Below are 17181 nucleotides of genomic sequence, written 5' to 3' on the forward strand. Positions count from 1 at the left end.
CAGCAGGGCCTTCGTCTGTCCCCACATTGGGGGTCCCAATGGTAGGGCCCGGGTCTCCCTTTTCTCCTCTCCTCCCAGACTGGGGGCCCCGAGGAATGGGCCTGCATTTCTCCTTGACCCCAGACTCAACACTTCTTTTCCTCTGCTTGACTCGTGGCACAGCTGAGCACCTCCACCCCAGCCTGCTGGCTTCCATCGGGCCCTGACACCTCCCCTCAGCCTCAGCTCCTCCATCCTCTTCTGCTCCCACAGGGCCCACACTCACGTCCACGATGAGGAAGTCGAGCCAGCACCAGGCATTAGTGAAGTACTTCTTGAAGCCATAGGCCACCCACTTGAGCAGCATCTCCAGCACAAAGATGTAGGTGAACATCTTGTCAGCATACTCCAGCAGGACCTTGATGGTCTTCCGCTCCTCCAGGTAGATGTCCTCAAAGGCCTGCAGGTTAAGGTCAGGTGAGGACACAACACCCTGACGTACTGTACCCATGTCTCACGGGCCTGGCAGACACTTCACACCCAGTGTGACGAGTGTTACTACAAAGGCTGGTTTACTTATCTCCCTCTATCAGAGGGTGAGCCCCCTGCCCTGGCCTTGGCTCACAACCCGACCTGGACTGACTCTGACTGTCCCTGTCATGAGTGTCGCTTTCCCAAGAAGCCTAGGGTCTCCTGAGAGCAGCAGAGCCTTGGTCTATGCCCATATTGGGGGTCCCAATGGTAGATGCACCAAGCATCTTTTCCAACAATGACCCAGGAGGACAGGAGAAGAGATGAGAACTGTAAGGAGGGGAGGGGAGGCTGATGCTGGAGTCCAGCAATGTGTCCTCCAATGAGGGGTGTGTCCCTTTAGTGGTTTGTGAAATGATTTACATGGTATTTGAACAACAAGGCAGAATATATAGTGAGAAAGTTTCTTCCTTTGCAGTAAAGAGCAGGTCTCAGTTGTGGGGTAGTGTGTCCTGAAGACCTTTAGAGAACTTGCTAACCTCCCATCTTAACAAGCAGAGAAATGTGCAGGCTCAGCTCACAGTCCTCTGCCAGAAACATCAAACTTTTTGTTTTCACTCTGTTTTGTGTTCAATCAACTTCCTTTATATAGTTATCTACTTTTCACAGGAAATAAAGCTAGTTTTTAATTATAATAGATTAAATAAAGTCCCTGGTCTGTGGTTCAAACCCACTAGCTGCTCCGTGGAAGGAAGATGACGCAATTTACTTCCATGAAGATTTACAGCCTTGGAAACCCAATGGGAGTTGCTATGAGTTGGAATCGACTAGATGGTAGTAGATTTTTTTTTTTTCTTGGTTGTTGTTTACAATAAATGTAGAGGTCCCTGGTGGCACAAATGGTTTGCACTTGACTTGACTGCTAACTGGAAGATTTGTGATTTGAACCCCCTCAAAAGAGCTGTGGAAGAAAGGCCTGACGATCTGCTTCTGTAAAAATTACAGTCAAGAAAACTGTATGGAGCTCCATTCTCCTCTATGACACTTAGGGTTGTCATGCATTGGAATTGACTCAAAAGCAACCAGTTTTTGTTTTTTATAATAAATTTGTTTAAACAAACAAAAACTAGTAAATTGATTTAAAGCAAAATTCTAAATAAATGATAGTAAAGGCAGTTTGTAGGCACAAAGCTTAGGAAACATGTCAGATCTCTTCCAGTCTTCAGAATCTAGGAGTCAAATTTCCAAAATGCTAGAAGCTGTCTTTCTCCATGTCCTCATTCCTGCCTCAACTCACATCCTGGAGCCAATAGACAGGCCCCAGTGGGTCCCAGCTACCCTCTTCCACCTCCAGGTCCTTCATCCAGCTTCTGGTTGTATCTGCTCCTTGCGACTTACTCCTCACCAGCCTGAGCGTGCTCTGTGGCTCCCAGTCCAGGCAACTGAACACGTCAGTGAGGGCCCCAGGGAGAAGCCTCCTGCCTGTCACTCCTGGGCCTCCCCATCTGACTGCAGGGCCTCTGAGTGCCCAGAGAGCAAGGTACCTACACTGTCAGCAGTGCTGGAGGATACATGACTGAAGCACATATATGGTTAGTTTGGTCAGTGTAGACAGTACAACTGAATAACTGAGGGCCCCCAATGGACTCTGGGAGTTGCTCAAGATAACAAGTAATGTATATTTTTCTTTCTGATTATAAAAATGATGTATGCTTCTTATAAAAAATTCAATCATCAAGAAATTATAAAGAAGAAGGTAAAACTCCCAAAACCCCCTGCCACTGAGTTGATTCTGACTCAGTGGCACTACAGGACTGCCCCACTGCGTTTCCAAGGCTGTAAATCTTTTTTTCTTTTTAATTGTGATTTGGGTGAAAATTTACAGAGCAAATACACTTTCCGTACAGCAGTTCACATACACATTGTCTCATGACATTGACCACAATTTAGCACAATGCCACATTTCCCCTCCCACTTCCTCCCGATAGCTACCTCTTCCCTGTGTCCATCCCTCCATGCACTCCTGCCCCCTGAGCTGTCTCCCTGTGCCTGAGCTGCCCTTCTTTCTCTCATGGTTGTTCTCTCCAAGCAGTGTATCTAGCTCAGGTAAAATGCTCAACTGATATGTCTGTCTATTGTTTGGCAAGAAGCCACAGGTGTGCATTCAATTCCATACCTAAAGGGCAGCTAGGGGCCATGGTCTCAGTGGTTCCACCATGCTCCATCGGGCCAGCAAACCTGGTCCCCGCTTTTTTCCCCACCCAAATGATTCTGAGTTTCGTTCCACATTGTTCTCCCTGTCTATCCAGGATCTCCTACAAAGATCCTTTTCCAAGTGGTTGATAGTAGTAAAGGTTGTAAATCTTTATGGAAGCAGACTGCTTCATTTTTCTCCCACAGAGTGGACAGAGGGTTCAAACCGCTGACCTTTTGGTAAGCAGCAGAAAGTTTTTCCCACTGTGCCACCAAGGCTTCCTGAAGAAAGTAAAAGTCAGCTCTAATTTCAGGTGCCAAGTAACCACTGCTATCATTCAGGTAAATATTCCTCTGACATCTCTCTTTATGTATGTGCATGCACATGCATACCCTATAATTTTACAAGATACTAAATATTTTGCTTTGAAATTATTTTTCCACTAAATAATATATTGTGAACATTTATCCACTTAATAATGTGAATACATACAATAATTTCTATCCTTCATTTTTAAGGTTGCATACTATTTCGTTATTTACATATACTATAATGTATTTAAGGAGCTCTGGTGGTGCAGTGGTCAAAGCATTTGTCTGCTAACCAAAAGGTCAAAGGTTTGAACCTTCCAGCCACTCTGGGGGAGAAAGATAAGGCAGTCTGCTTCTGTAAAGATTTACAGCTTTGGAAACCCAATGGGGCAGTTCCATTCTGTCCTAAAGGGATGCTATGAGTCAGAAATGACTTGATGGCAGTGGAGGTTATAATATATTTAGCCAATAACCCTATTATTGGACATTTGTTTCTAAATTATCCCTAGTAAAAACAACACTGTAGTAGTGAATATATATTTTTTAACTTTATAGTTTCACATTACAATTTAAAAAAATCTAACTCATATTATTTTGATAAAGAGTAAATACTCAAGAGTATTAAATTTTTCAGAGTGGCTTTTCAGTTGTCCCAATACTTTTATTAAAGAAACCACTTCAAACTCACTGATTAGAATTCAACTCTATGTTAAATTTCTGTGTTGTTGTTATGTGCCATCGAGTCAGACCCGACTCATAGTGACCCTTTCTTGGTTTCCGAGGCAGTATCACTATGGAAGTAGATTGCCCAACCTTCCTTCCGAGGAGTGGCTGGTGGGTTCGAACCGCCAACATTCTGGCTAGCAGTCAAGTGCCTTAGGCACTAGGCTACCAGAGCTCCTTATTTATGTAAATTGATTTCAGACCTCTGTATGTCAGTCTACTGCTCTTTCTCTGTCTACCCGTGATTTAGTGTCATCCGATTTTCTCTGGTCAATTTAACAAAGTTTTGTCAAATTCTCTCAAAAAATGTTTCTGGAAATTTATGGTTACTGCACTGACTTATCTATTAACTGCTTTAGGTCAGTGGTTCAAACCCACCAGCTGCTCCACGGGAGAAAGATGAGGCAATCTACTTCTGTAAAGATTTACCACCTTAGAAACCCAAAGGGGGTCACTGTGAATGAGAATCCATTCAGTGGCAGTGGGTTTGGTTGGCTTTTTGGTTTAGGAACTAGTACAGTCTTCCTATCCAAGATCAGAACATATTTCTCTGTCTTGTTTTGTATCCCTTAGAAGAGTGGAACAGTCTTCTTCATGTACCTCTTACACATTTCTTATTATGTTTGTTTCCAGCTCTCTTATACTACAGTGCCTGGTGCGGAAGAAATACTTGAAAAATGCTGTTCATGATTCAATGGCTTTTGTTCATATAAAAACAAGAATAATAATTCTTTGTATATTTATTTTATAACTGGCCACATAGTTTTCTAATAGGGTCAATTTTTTTTCCTAGGCAGTCATATCATCTACAAATAATGATATATTTCTATTTATTTCCATTATTTTTAACTCTTCTATTATAACTCTTGATGTATTGGTAGTACTTCAATTTTTCTATTTCCCAGCTTTTACAATGTTTCATTCTCTTGATTAATTACAAGTACTCTGAGAATAATATTAACTAATGAACAGTTAAACAGTAGTTACATTGTCCTTTTCTTATTCCTGACTTTAATGAAAATATTTCAAGCATTTTACTACTAATGATGATGATAGAAGTTCATTTGAGAGATAAATTTTTCAGTAAATTAAGGAAACACCTATTACATCTATTCTTAGCAAGAGATTTAAAAATCGGGCATTAAGATCAGTGCACAGATTTTCATCTTTGTCCTACTCATATAAATAGGCACCATTCTGACATTTTAAAACGTACCAAGCCACGACATATTTAGTCTTTTTAATGTGTTCCTGGATCCTATTTGCATGTACTTTTGCATCAATATTCATAAGTACGGAGTACGAAAACTTGTCTATGGTTTTCTTTTTGGTGTACTTGAGGTTTCTGAAATCAGTATTACTTAGCTTTCATAAAAAGAATTTATAGACTTTCCATATTTTTTCATATACTAGAATATTTTAAGTAGAATTAAAATTATTTTCCTTTTTCAAAATTTGAAAGAATCCACTCTTGGAGACTAGCTAGTGGAATTTTATATCAGGGTTACTATTTATTTTCCAATTAATTTATGTTTTTATATTATTAATTACTTCTTTTGGTTCCCTTAAATCATTCCGTTGTTATATTTCTAATTTCTTGAGTTAAAGAATTTATTTATATCTACTTAATAACAGTGTTTAAGTCTATGAATTTCTAAGTATAGATTTGGTTACATCTCACATGCAGCATTCTCATTTTTCTTATTTTCCAATCATTTTTTTCTCCATATCTGTTTTTCTTTCCTTATTTTTCTAGATTGCAGGTGGACAGAATTGGCTGACTTATAATTTTTGGTTTACAACACACTGTCATCAGTGTCCACAAATGGCCTTATTTAATTAAATTAACACATTTAATTAATTAATTAAATAATATAGTGAACCTGCCATCAAACTATTTTGTTTGATCCAAAGTCTGCTTAAGAATGACTTGTGCATTTTTTACCAAATGTGAGTGATCAACACAGTGGTACCGAGGAAGAGGAAGACATGGAGACAAAAAAGATGAACCCTTTTGCACATACAGTACTGTGTTGTCAGTGAAGGCAAACATGGATCTACAGGTGGATACATGGGCGGACAGGTTGAACTACTAGGTGTGTCAATGCAGGGAAGAGTGTACTTAGGACCATGTATATATAGGACTGGCAGACAATGGTTTTACAAGTGTATTGGTATGTTCTGTAAGAATTCACAGGTATACAGTAGAGCTGACAAGAGACAAGGTTGTAGTTACTTCTTGGCCACAGCCAGCTACCCAGAGGGAGTGAGTAGTTGGACCTGTGGGCTCGGGATATAGTCACAGGGGACATCAAGCTTAACTGGCATAACATACTACACAAAACCATGGTTCCACATCCTACTTTGGCGAGTAGTGACTGGAAGCTTAAAAGCTTGCAAGAGGCCATGTAGATGCAACGATGGGTCTCTCCTCGTCCAGAGCAAAGAATGAAGATAACCAAAGATAGAGGGAAACAATTAGTTCAAGTGACTGGTACACCATGCAATCTTTAGCCTATATGACTATGAGACCAGAAGAACTGGATGGTGCCTGGCTACTACTGTTAACCACTCAGAGGGGAATATACATAGGAGATCCTGGATAGAGTGGGAGAACAATGTGGAACAAAACTCAAAATCATTAAAAAGAAAAAAAAAAGATACAAGATTTGCTGGTCTGATAAAGCCCAATGGAACCACTGAGAGTATGGCCCCTAGCTGCCCTTCAGGTCTGGAATTGAACCCATTCCTGTAGCTTCCAGTCAGGCAAAATACAGGCATATGAGCTGAACATTTATATCAGGTAGATACACACCTTGGAGAGATCAATCATAGGAGAATAGAAGGGCTGTGTATGTGCAGGAAGACAGCTCAGGGGGCAGGAGTGCATGGGAGGGAAGGACACAGGGAAGAGGTAACTATGGGGAAGAAATGGGAGGGGAGCTGTTGCACTGTGGTAAATTATAGTCAGTGTCATGAGACAAAGTGTGTGTGAACTGCTGTATGGAAAGTGGATTTGCTCTGTAAACTTTTACCCAAATCCAAATTAAAAGGAAAAAAAAAAAAGATTTGTACATTTTTAAGCATTTTTTTAAAATCTATTTTTTATTATGTCTAGTTTTATTGTCAGATAATATGGTCGATACTACAGGGTACTTTTAGGGTTAATATCATGTGTTGGGTCATATGTACCTTAGTCCACAAACAGGTATCTTTGCTTTTTTTAAAATCTTGATTTTAAAGAGGTCTTTGCAGTAGATTTACCTAATGCAATACATCATTTGATTTCTTGACTGCTGCTTCCACAGGCAATGATTGCAGATCCAAGTAAAATGAAATCCTTGACAACTTTAATCTTTTCTCCATTTATCATACTACTTTTCCAGTTATGAGGATTTTTGTTTTCTTTATGTTGAGGTGTAATCCAAACTGAAGTCTTTGATCTTCATCAGTAAGTGCTTCAACTCATCTTTTCTTTCAGCAAGCAAAGCTGTGTCATCTGCATATCTCAGGTTGTTAATGAGTCTTCCTCCAATCCTGATGCCGCATTCTTCTTCATATAGTCCAGCTTCTCAGTTTAATAGATGGAATAAGTGTGAAAGTATACAACCCTGACACACACTTTTCCTGATTTTAAACCACATAGTATCCTCTTGTTTGAACAACTGCCTCTTGGTCAATGTACAAGTTCCGCATGAGCACAATTAAGTGTTGTAGAATTCCTACTCTTCACAATATTATCCACAATTTGTTATGATCCACACAATCAAATACCTTTGCATGATCAATAAAACACAGGTAAACATCTTTCTTGTATTCTCTGCTTTCAGCCAAGATCTGTCTGGCATTAGCAATAAGATTGTTTGTTCCACATCCTCTTCTGGCTTATGGATGTGGAATTTGGCTTGAATTTTTGGCAGTTCCCTGTTGAGGTACTGTTGCAACCATTTCTGAGTTATCTTCAGCAAAATTTTACTTAAGTGTGGTATTGATGGTATTATTTGATAATTTCCACATTCTATTGGATCACCTTTCTTTGGAATGGGCACAAATATAGATCTCTTCTAGTTGGCTAGCCAGGTAGCTGTCTTGTAATTTCTTTTTTTTTTTAAATAGAAAAGTTTGCTAAATTTTATTTTTAATTTTTATTGTGATTTGGGTGAAAGTTTACAGAGAAAATTCACTTTCCATACAGCAGCTCACATACACTTTGTCTCATGACATTGACTAAAATTTACCATAATGCAACAGCTCCCCTCCCACTTCCTTCCCATACTTACCTCTTCCCTGTGTCCTTCCCTCCCATGCATTCCTCTCCCCTGAGCTGTCTCCCTGTGCATACACAGCCCTTCTATTCTCCCATGATTGATCTCTCCAAGGAGTGTATCTACCTAATGTAAATGTTCACCTCATATGCCTGTTTTTTGTTTGGCTGGAAGCTACAGGAGTGGGTTCAATTCCACACCTAAAGGGCAACTAGGATCCATAGTCTCAGTGGTTCCATTGGGCTCTATCAAGACCAGCAGACCTGGTCCCCCCCCTTTTTTTTAAAAAATAATTTTGAGTTTTGTTCCACATTTTTCTCCCACTCTATCCAGGATCTCCTATGTACATCCCCCTCTGATTGGTTGACAGTGGTAACCGGGCACCATGTACTTCTTCTGGTCTCACAGTCATACAGGCTGAGGATCACATGGTGTATCAGTCACTTGGACTAATTCTTTCCCTGTATGTTTGGTTGTCTTCATTCTTGTTTGTTCTGGACCAGGAGAGACCCATCATTGCATCTACATGGCCGCCTGTAAGCCTGTAAGATCCCAGTCGCTACTTGCCAAAGTAGGATGTGGACAATGTTTTTGTGCAATATGTTATGCCAGTTGAGCTTGATGCCCCCTGTGACCATGGACCTGAGCCCACAGGTCCAACTACTCACTCCTTCTGGGTAGCTGGCTGTGGCCAATAAGTGACTACAACCTTGTCCCTTGTCAGCTCTACTATATACCTGGAAATTAACATACCAATACACTTGTAGAGACATTCTTTCCCAACCCTATACATGGTCTTGGGCACATTCCCTGCTGCACAGACATACCTAATAGTTCAGCCTGTCCACCCATGTACCCACCTTTAGATCAATGTTTGCCTTCACTGACAACGTAGTACTATATGTAAAAAAGGGTTCATCTTTGTTGTCTGTACCTCCCATGCACCTCTCTGTGTCTTCCTGTTCCTCAATGGCCAGCATGTTGATCACTCACATCTGGTACATTGCTCTTCTCTTCACCCAAATCAATACTTGTCTCTACCTATCTAACAGTGTTCCCTCCTCTCCCCTCCTACCCCTGGTAACCAACAAAGAAAATTTCCTTCCATATATAAACTTTTCCTTTTTACAGTAACAGACTAATACAATATTTGTCCTTCTGTGATTGACTTATTTCACTCAGCATAATGTCCTCCAACTTCATCCATGTTATGAGGTGCTTTGCCAATTCCACGTTATTCTTTAGGGTTGCATAATATTCCATTGTGTGTATGTACCATAGTTTGGTTATCCATTCTTCTGTTGATGGGCACCTAGGTTGTTATCATCTTTTAGCTACTGTAAATAGTGCTGTAATGAACATGGGTGTGCATGTATCTGTTCTTGTCATGGCTCTCACTTCTTTAGGATATATACCTAGTAATGGAGTGGCTCGGTCAAATGGTATTTTTAATTCTAACATTTTAAGGAATTGCCATACTGCTTTCCACAATGGTTGTATCATTTTACAGTCTCACTAGCAGTGTATGAGAGTCACAATCTCTCTGCATCCTTGCCAGCATTTGTATTTTCTGTCTTGTTGAACTTTGCTACTACTGCTGGGGCAAGGTAGTATTTCATTGTTGTTCTGATTTGCATCTCTCTAATGGCTAATGATAGTGAGCATTTCTTCATATGTTTGTTGGCTGCCTGCATATCCTCTTTGGTGAAGTGTCTATTCATGTCTTCTGCCCATTTTTTAATTGGAATATTTGTCTTTTTGTTGTTGAGGTGTTGTAGTTTTCTATAAATTCTAGAGATAAGTCCCTTGTCAGATATCTCATTGCCTGTCTTCTAAATTTCTTGTTATAGGCAAGTAAGAGCTTCCATCATTATTTCCATTTGTACATCTCAGGTGATGTTTTGGTCCTCTATTGCTGCTATAACAGACATACCACAAATGAAGGGCTTTAACAAACAGGGATTTATTCTCTTACAGTTTAGGAGGCTAAAAGTCTGAGTTCAAAGTGCCAACTCTGTGGGCTGGGTGAAGGCCCCTCAACTGGGGGCTTCAGCTCTGCCTCTTGTTCCTGGTCCACTCAGCTGGAGGCTTCTCTTAACTCAGGCACCAGCTGGCTGCTGAGGGTGACAAACCCAATGACAACTAATAAAATGGCACAGTCCCAAGATTACAACAACATGGCAGGCCACTAGTTCAAGTCAAGAGGCAGTCCCAAGATCAGTAGGGAACATGGCAGGCTGCTGAATGAAGACTTGGCTACACAAAGAGTCCAACCAAGCATACCAAAAAGCTCAGAGACCTTTCTTAAAGCGTCTCCTTATATACTGGAAGCAGACATGTCCGTAAGGCAGCTACTCAGCTGCTCCAGTAGATTCCACCATGGAGCTGGTTACTAGTCTCATCACAGGGAATAATTACATCCAGCTACCCAGCCACTCAAAACCAGGCCCAGCCAAGTTGAAACACAACTTATCTACCACAGGTGGTATTCCATCAGTTCCTGGAAGCTTGTTTCTCACCAGTGCCTTCAGTGCAGATTGGATTTATTCTTTTAATACCATTGGTTCTTCATCATATGCTACCTTTTGAAATGGTTGAATGATGCAAGAAGCATCAAAAGAAGATGAAAAATAAACAAAGTCTGGCATATACTAAGTGACATTTAAGTATTATTGTATTAATGTAAATTTATCAATTTACATACATGCATATTCATACATGCACACACATATATTAGATCTCCCATTTTTTTCCCTCTTCATTTGTCAAGAACTAATTGTTGTTATTAGGTGCTGTCGAGTCAGTTCCAACTCACAGCAACCCCATGTATAACAGAACAACACACCTGGTCCTGTGCCATCTTCACAATTGTTGCCATGCTTGAGCCCATCATTGTAGCAGCTGTGTCAATCCATCTCATTGAGGGTCTTCCCTTTTTTGCCTTCCCTCTACTTTACCCAGCATGATATTCTTCTCCAGGGACTGGTCCCTTTTGAGAACATGACCAAGGTACAAGAGACGAAGTCTGGCCATTCTTGCTTCTAAGGAGCACTAACAGAAGTGTAGAAAGTCTCTCTTCAGCATTGCACTGTTGTCAGATTTTTCTTGGTTTTCCAGTGATTTTTGCTTTATATATTTAAATAAAAATATATAAAGCAAAAACATCTCCAGTAAAAAATACTCATAGTAGTTATATTCTTTTTATAGATTGGGCCCTCTTTGTCTTATCTCAACTTTTTACCTTTTAGTCAACTTTGTTTAATATAAATATTGTGACCCCCTAATTTCTGTTATTGTTTGCATTTCCTGATATGTCCTTCTTCGTTATTTTAATATTTCTGAACCACATTGTTTCAGCTTTGTCATTTGGGAGTGCAGAGCTGATGTATTTTTTAACCACTCAGAGTCCTTTTCTTTTAAAAGATGAATTTTATCCAGTTATATTTATTATTAAAACATGTTTCATCTTGTTTTTGCCATATTATTTTGTTTTATGATTTTTGCTGCTTTGTTGCTTCTTTTTCTCCTATCTTTTGATGTAAGATCTGCTTTCTTTAAATATTTCCCTTAGCGATTTGGAAAGGATATAGTCTGTTTTTTTGTTAAGCAAGTTTATAACTTTAAGCAACACATTTAGACTTCTTTTTCTCAATATATCATTGACGTATTTTTTTTTTTAACAACAGTGCTTGGCTGTCTACCCTGATTAGATTCACCAGATGCTTGCCAAAACTCCTCCTCACTTATGCCAGGCTGAGATTCTCCTCCACAGCCCAGACTAAATGGCTCTGGCTGCCCTTGTTTGTGGCTGTTTAAAAACAAAACTCGTTAACATATTGTCAAATCATCTTTCTCTGAAGCCTACAGAGATTTGGCTCTAGCTGCCAATGGTAAAACAGCAGGCAGGCTGCAAGTCATGGCTCCAAGCCCACTCAGGAACAGGGGAGGGGGAGAACAAGGGTGGGAGGCCCAGAGGCTTCGAAGTGACAGCCACACTGCCTCCCATGGCCTGCTCCCATAGCAGAAGACAGCACGGAGTGGAGGCACACTGCCTCAGGACAAAGTGCCCTTCTCTCTTGCTCCATGGGCCAAACTCTTCCCCGTTAGTTTCTTATCCAGGGGAGTCTTACCTTCCAACTGTATTAGGTGCTGTCCTTGCTCTACCTGGGCCAGGAATGTCTCTATTTCTTTTCCCTTCTCAATCACTCCCTTTTCCATCAACCAGCACCATCTATAACCCTCTCTAGGGCTACCCCAGCTCCTCCAAGAAAGGCTCTGAGAGATCAGAGCAGGGTGCTTGGGAGCCATTCAGGGCATCTCTGGAAGGCCTCATTGCTTCTCTTGGCCTCAACAATCCTCCCTGTCTTTCACAGTCCACCTCCATTTACATCCTCCAGGATTGCTCCAGCCCCCACAGGCCTCACATCACCTTGACTATCCCACTCCAGTCCTTGCTCAGCTTTCTGGTGCTAGTCTCTGTCTCAAACCTACTAAGTATGGTTTTCCCTGCTAGACTGGGAGCCCTTGAGGCTAGGGCTGAGGTCTCCTCCTCCTATTCCTCCCCCACGGCTCACAAGGCTAGACACAAGGAGAGCTTAGAAAAGACACAGTGAACACATGGAAGGTTGAGACAAAGAAACAAACAAAAAATACCCAAAAAACCCCACTGCCATTGAGTCAATTCTGACTCATGGTGACCCTATGTGTTACAGACTAGAACTGCTCCATGGGCTTTATTTAGCTGTAATCTTTATGGAAACAGTTTGCCAAGTCTTTCTTCCATGGTACTACTTGTGGTTCAAACTGCCAACCTTTAGGTTGATAGTCAAGCACAAACCATTTAGGAGTCTGGAACCCACCTGCTGGAGTTCAAATGCTGTGGGTGATTTACCTTGGGCAAGTTACTTAATGTTTCTACTGAGCCGTTGTAGGGATTAAATGTGATAATGTATGAAACCAATAGGACTGCCTTGCATATAGAAGACATGGAATAAGCGAAGGTACCACTGTCAAGGGAGCTCTGGTAGCACAGTGCCTAAGGCATTTGACTGCTAACCAGAAGGCTGGCAGTTCAAACCCACCAGCCACTCCTCGGAAGGAAGATGGGGCAATCTACTTCTGTAGTGATACTGCCTCGGAAACCCAAGGAGGGTTCACTATGAGTCAGGTCTGACTCCACAGCAATGGTTGCCTTGCCTTTTTTTTTTTTTTTTATCACTGTCAATGGTAGCCAGCATCATTAATTCCATCCTGAGGCTTCCTGACAGTGCGCACAGGTGGATGTGTCACTAGAGCTGCAGGCAGGAGACTGGTGAAGGCAACCTGTGTCAGCTAAGACTTTTCATGGAACAAAGAGGCTGGGCCCATGACCTCTCTGAGCTCTTCCTGCTCTGACCTCCATATGTGTTATGTGTTATGGGTACTGAGAGTCTGTAAGTTGAGCCTTGCTCTAGGAACTTGGGGAAGAACATTTTCAGCAGAAACTCTGCCCCAGTTTCTGACCTGGTTTTGCAGCTGGAGATCTCCTTTCCCTCCCCTCCCCGCTTCCTCCCAGCCCTAACCCTACACCCTCTGGGGAGTACCAGAGCTCCACTGCTGAGCAGGATCATGAAGATGATGAAGGTCTCAAACCAGCTGTGCTCCACGATGCGGTAGCAGGTCTTACGCAGCCGCCACCAGACCTTCCCTGGGGCTTGTGTGGTGTCAACTGCGCAGCAGGGACAGCGCCGGACACAGCCTAAAGGGGACAGTGTTGAGGGATGGATGAGGCTTCAGTGGGGTCAGGCCCAGTCCAGGGCATGTGAATGCCCATGTCTGATGGCAGAAAGTTGGATGACTGAAGGAATGACTGAAAGAGTGGTGGTAACCAAGAGGCTAATGGACAGAGTAACATGAAGGGTAGGGCTGTGGTGGGGGGAGGACTGTAGGAACTGCCCACAGGAGCCACACACTCAGTGGGTGCTCCCTGGAAAGGCCATATAGACTAGGCACCAGTGAGGGGTGCATGGCCCGGGCAGGGGCAAGGCAGGGGTTGGGAAGGACTCCAAGCCTGAAACCTTTCCCCTGGGGAAATGTTCAGGAACTCCGAGTGTGCTCTGTTCTGGGGCCTTCTCCATGTTGGTAGTTTCTAAGCCTTGGAAAGGATGGACCCTTCACTGATAGCCACTGATGTGCATATGGAGGGCAAACCCTCATTTTATCCACATTTGCCTGTAAGTATACCACCAATTCATAAAAACTACAGGTATGTCACCAGCACAGCCCCATGTCACACCTACCTCGAGTATTTACAGAGGGCCTACTATGTGCTGAGCACTGTGATAGTGCCTGGGGGTCCAGGGCCCAGCTCCTGCTGCTGTGAGTCACAGAGATGTGCTTCCACAGTATGAACGCTGTGTTACCTGTCTTTGGTGCAGCTGAATCACACTGCCCAGCTCCAGCCACTGTGGGGAGACTCGCCATGACTCATGTCATAGGCAGATGAAGGAGCCACCAGGGGAGGTGAGGAGTAGGAGAGGGAGGGCAGCATTTGGGTCAAGGTAGGTGTATGACCCCAGGGGACTGCTGGTTCTCACGTCCCTTCCAGATGGAGTTGAAGCTGGGGCTAAAGGCTGTCTAGGATAGTACCTTCAGTGAAGCAGTCCTCAGGGTCCTTGACGTCCTCTCTGAGGTCGGGGATCTGCTCTAGGAGGTCAGCAGTATTCGTCATGTCTGCTGTGCTGCCCTCGGAGAAGCTGTCCTCGTGGTTCTGTGGGCAGGGACATGGGGGTGGGGTGGGCAAGGGCATGAGTGTGGGAAGTAGCTTCCAGCCTTAAGCCCATAGCCTGGGAGAACCTGGGATCCCTGAGGAGAGGTGTCCAGCCTACCCTCCCTTGTACACGCTGGGAATCAGGCTGGGATGGACGGATGAGAACCTTCCTCAGAGCCCTCTAGAGCCAGTCAGGGCTGAGCTGAGACTGGGCCTCAGGACTCCTGTTGCCTTGAGGACCTGGGTCTGTGATTCTGGTCTGCTGGAGTCCAGGGCAGGGGTGTGGGGAGCATGAAAGGTTTGAGAACACTGGGGACAGGGAATATGTCTAGCTGGGAATGCAACAGACAGTGGTGGCAACACAGACACACTGGGGCAGGGACATGTAGTAATAGCTTGGCACACGCAGTGGCAAGAGTCATGCTGGTGCCATGCCAGGGACACAGACCACATTCAGAACACAGTCAGAATCAGGATCGTGAGCACACACAGGCAGCAGGGTAAGACGTGCAGTGACCAGGCTAGCAACCCCACCCTCACTAAATAGCCAATTTGTCTGGGTGCTGGCATGATATGCAAAGCCTGGAGTAAGGCCAAGGAGGTGCTAGAACTTTCCCTGCCTGGCCACACCAGGGTCTGCTGCCCTGGCCTCATATAACCTGAGTGAGATTCTAGAGGGAGGCATGTGCTTGTGGGTTGGCCCTGGTGAATGTCTGGATGTGCCCCGTGTGTGGGCACATACACATGAGGGTGCTGCATTGGCCACTGCTGCTGCTCTGCCCAGTTCCCCTGTGTACCCACGGCTCACTGCTGTGAATTCCCCCTTCTCCAGAAAACCATTTTTAGCCAAGGAGCTACCTTCCCTGGAAATGTTTCAGGGGTTGCTACCTAAACTCAGGAGTGGCTCACAGTCAGTGACTGACTAACATGGGGACTACAGAAGGCTGGCACCCTTGCCCTGAGTTTGGACAACACTGTGGTAGAACTCATGCTGGAGCCCCCTGTGGGCTAGGTGCCAGGCTGAGGCTACACTCCAGCTGACACACCTCCTTCTAGCTTTTTTCTTTGCCTTATCCTGCTTCTCTTCCTTTCTTCTAGGTCTTTCCCCAAAACGCTCACTCAATAAATCATTTATACAAGGATCCCAACCTCAGACTCTACTTGCAAGGGACACAGCCTAAAGACAGCTGTGGCAGGGGAAAAGGGTTTCTGGGAAGGAAAGAGTTCCTTCCTTTGCTTCAGAGCATGGCAATACCACCCAGCCTCAGCTGGTCCCACTTCATGCTAGCCCAGGACCAAGGAGCTTAGAGGTGAACCTATATGCATTCTTGCCCACACCTAGGCTCCTGTAACTGCTTTCTTTCCCTTTCCTTCAGTGAGTTGTCCCAATGATGTCTCAATGTCCTCTTTTTATTTTTGAGATTTGCAATGGAAGAGGGGTTGGGTTTGGGTGGGAAAGGAGAGGCAGCTCCTCGGTGCAGGGCAGAACATGGGTTGAGGGGTAAGGCTCTGCCTCTTGGTGCCTCCTGGAGCTCTCGGGGCCCCTCTCATCCTCTCAGCACAGCCATGAAAGGAGCAGGCCACAGGAGGCTCTCATACTGCCTTTCTTTTCAGACATGGGAGCTGCCTGAAGTCTGTGAGGCAGGAGACAAGGTTCCTAGGATTTAGCTGCTGGTCAGGAGAGGGGGTCCTTCTCCTAGGACAACCACAGCCCATCTTTCTCCCTTTTATAGGTCCACCACGAACTGATTCAAAGAAATGAAGGAATTACAAAACTCATTCAAAGGTCAACATTCCAGTATGAAGAGCTCCTTCCCTCCAGAGCCTTTCTGGTCTCTTCCAAGTCTTCCCGTTTTCCCAGCATGACTTCATAAGTCAGACCATGCCGGGGGAGAGCCGTGCCTACAGCAACAGGACTCTACTAGACCCTCATCCTCCAAAACAGGCCTCTCATGGGTCAATGTGGAGGGATGACGTGAAGAGATGATGTAAAGCAGTTATACTCCACTAGAATAAGTCACAGCTCCAGGTCTGAGGGCTGAGATCAGGCTGCAGAATAACAGCCACCAAGGACTGTCTCTTAATACATGACCTCCATCTTCCCTGGTGCTTGACATGAGCAGGGCGTGGTGGGGGACAAAGAAGCTCTTCTGTAGTCAGCAGTGCTATATCCTTTCACTAAAGGGTTGCAAACTCAAAATGCTTCAGAGGGCCAAGCAGGTAAACAGAATAAGCCAGGCAGGTAGGGTCTGGGGCAAACCAGAGAGCTCAACCCATGTCAAACAGGCAGTCACCACATGTCCCCAGCAGAGTGACTTCTCTTCCAATTTTTCAAGCGAAGCAAGAAATTAAGATTTTTATATAAAAAGCTCCTGGTTTCAAATAAGGAAACCTGGTGGTACACTGGTTAAGCACTCAACTGCTAACTGAAAGGTCATCAGTTTAAACCCACAGCTGCTCTGTGGGAGAAAGATGAGGCTGTCTGCTTCT

At 43.8% G+C, this 17181-nt stretch overlaps 1 protein-coding gene across 1 annotated transcript in view; it reads right to left on the bottom strand.

Moving 5' to 3' along the window:
* Nucleotides 1–17181, bottom strand: part of SCN5A (sodium voltage-gated channel alpha subunit 5) — a 100221-nt gene that overhangs the window by 15061 nt on the left and 67979 nt on the right. The window contains exons 18-20 of the mRNA XM_042781639.1: nt 14571–14691; nt 13526–13680; nt 266–439 (exon numbers count right to left, since the gene is read on the bottom strand). Coding sequence (XP_042637573.1) covers nt 266–439; nt 13526–13680; nt 14571–14691 — 450 coding nt within the window. The remainder of the gene's footprint in view (nt 1–265; nt 440–13525; nt 13681–14570; nt 14692–17181) is intronic.

This window comes from Orycteropus afer, unplaced genomic scaffold (genome assembly GCF_000298275.1).
Source record: "Orycteropus afer afer isolate SDZICR_OR568_19922 unplaced genomic scaffold, OryAfe1.0 scaffold00142, whole genome shotgun sequence".
In the NCBI taxonomy this organism is placed as follows: domain Eukaryota; kingdom Metazoa; phylum Chordata; class Mammalia; order Tubulidentata; family Orycteropodidae; genus Orycteropus; species Orycteropus afer.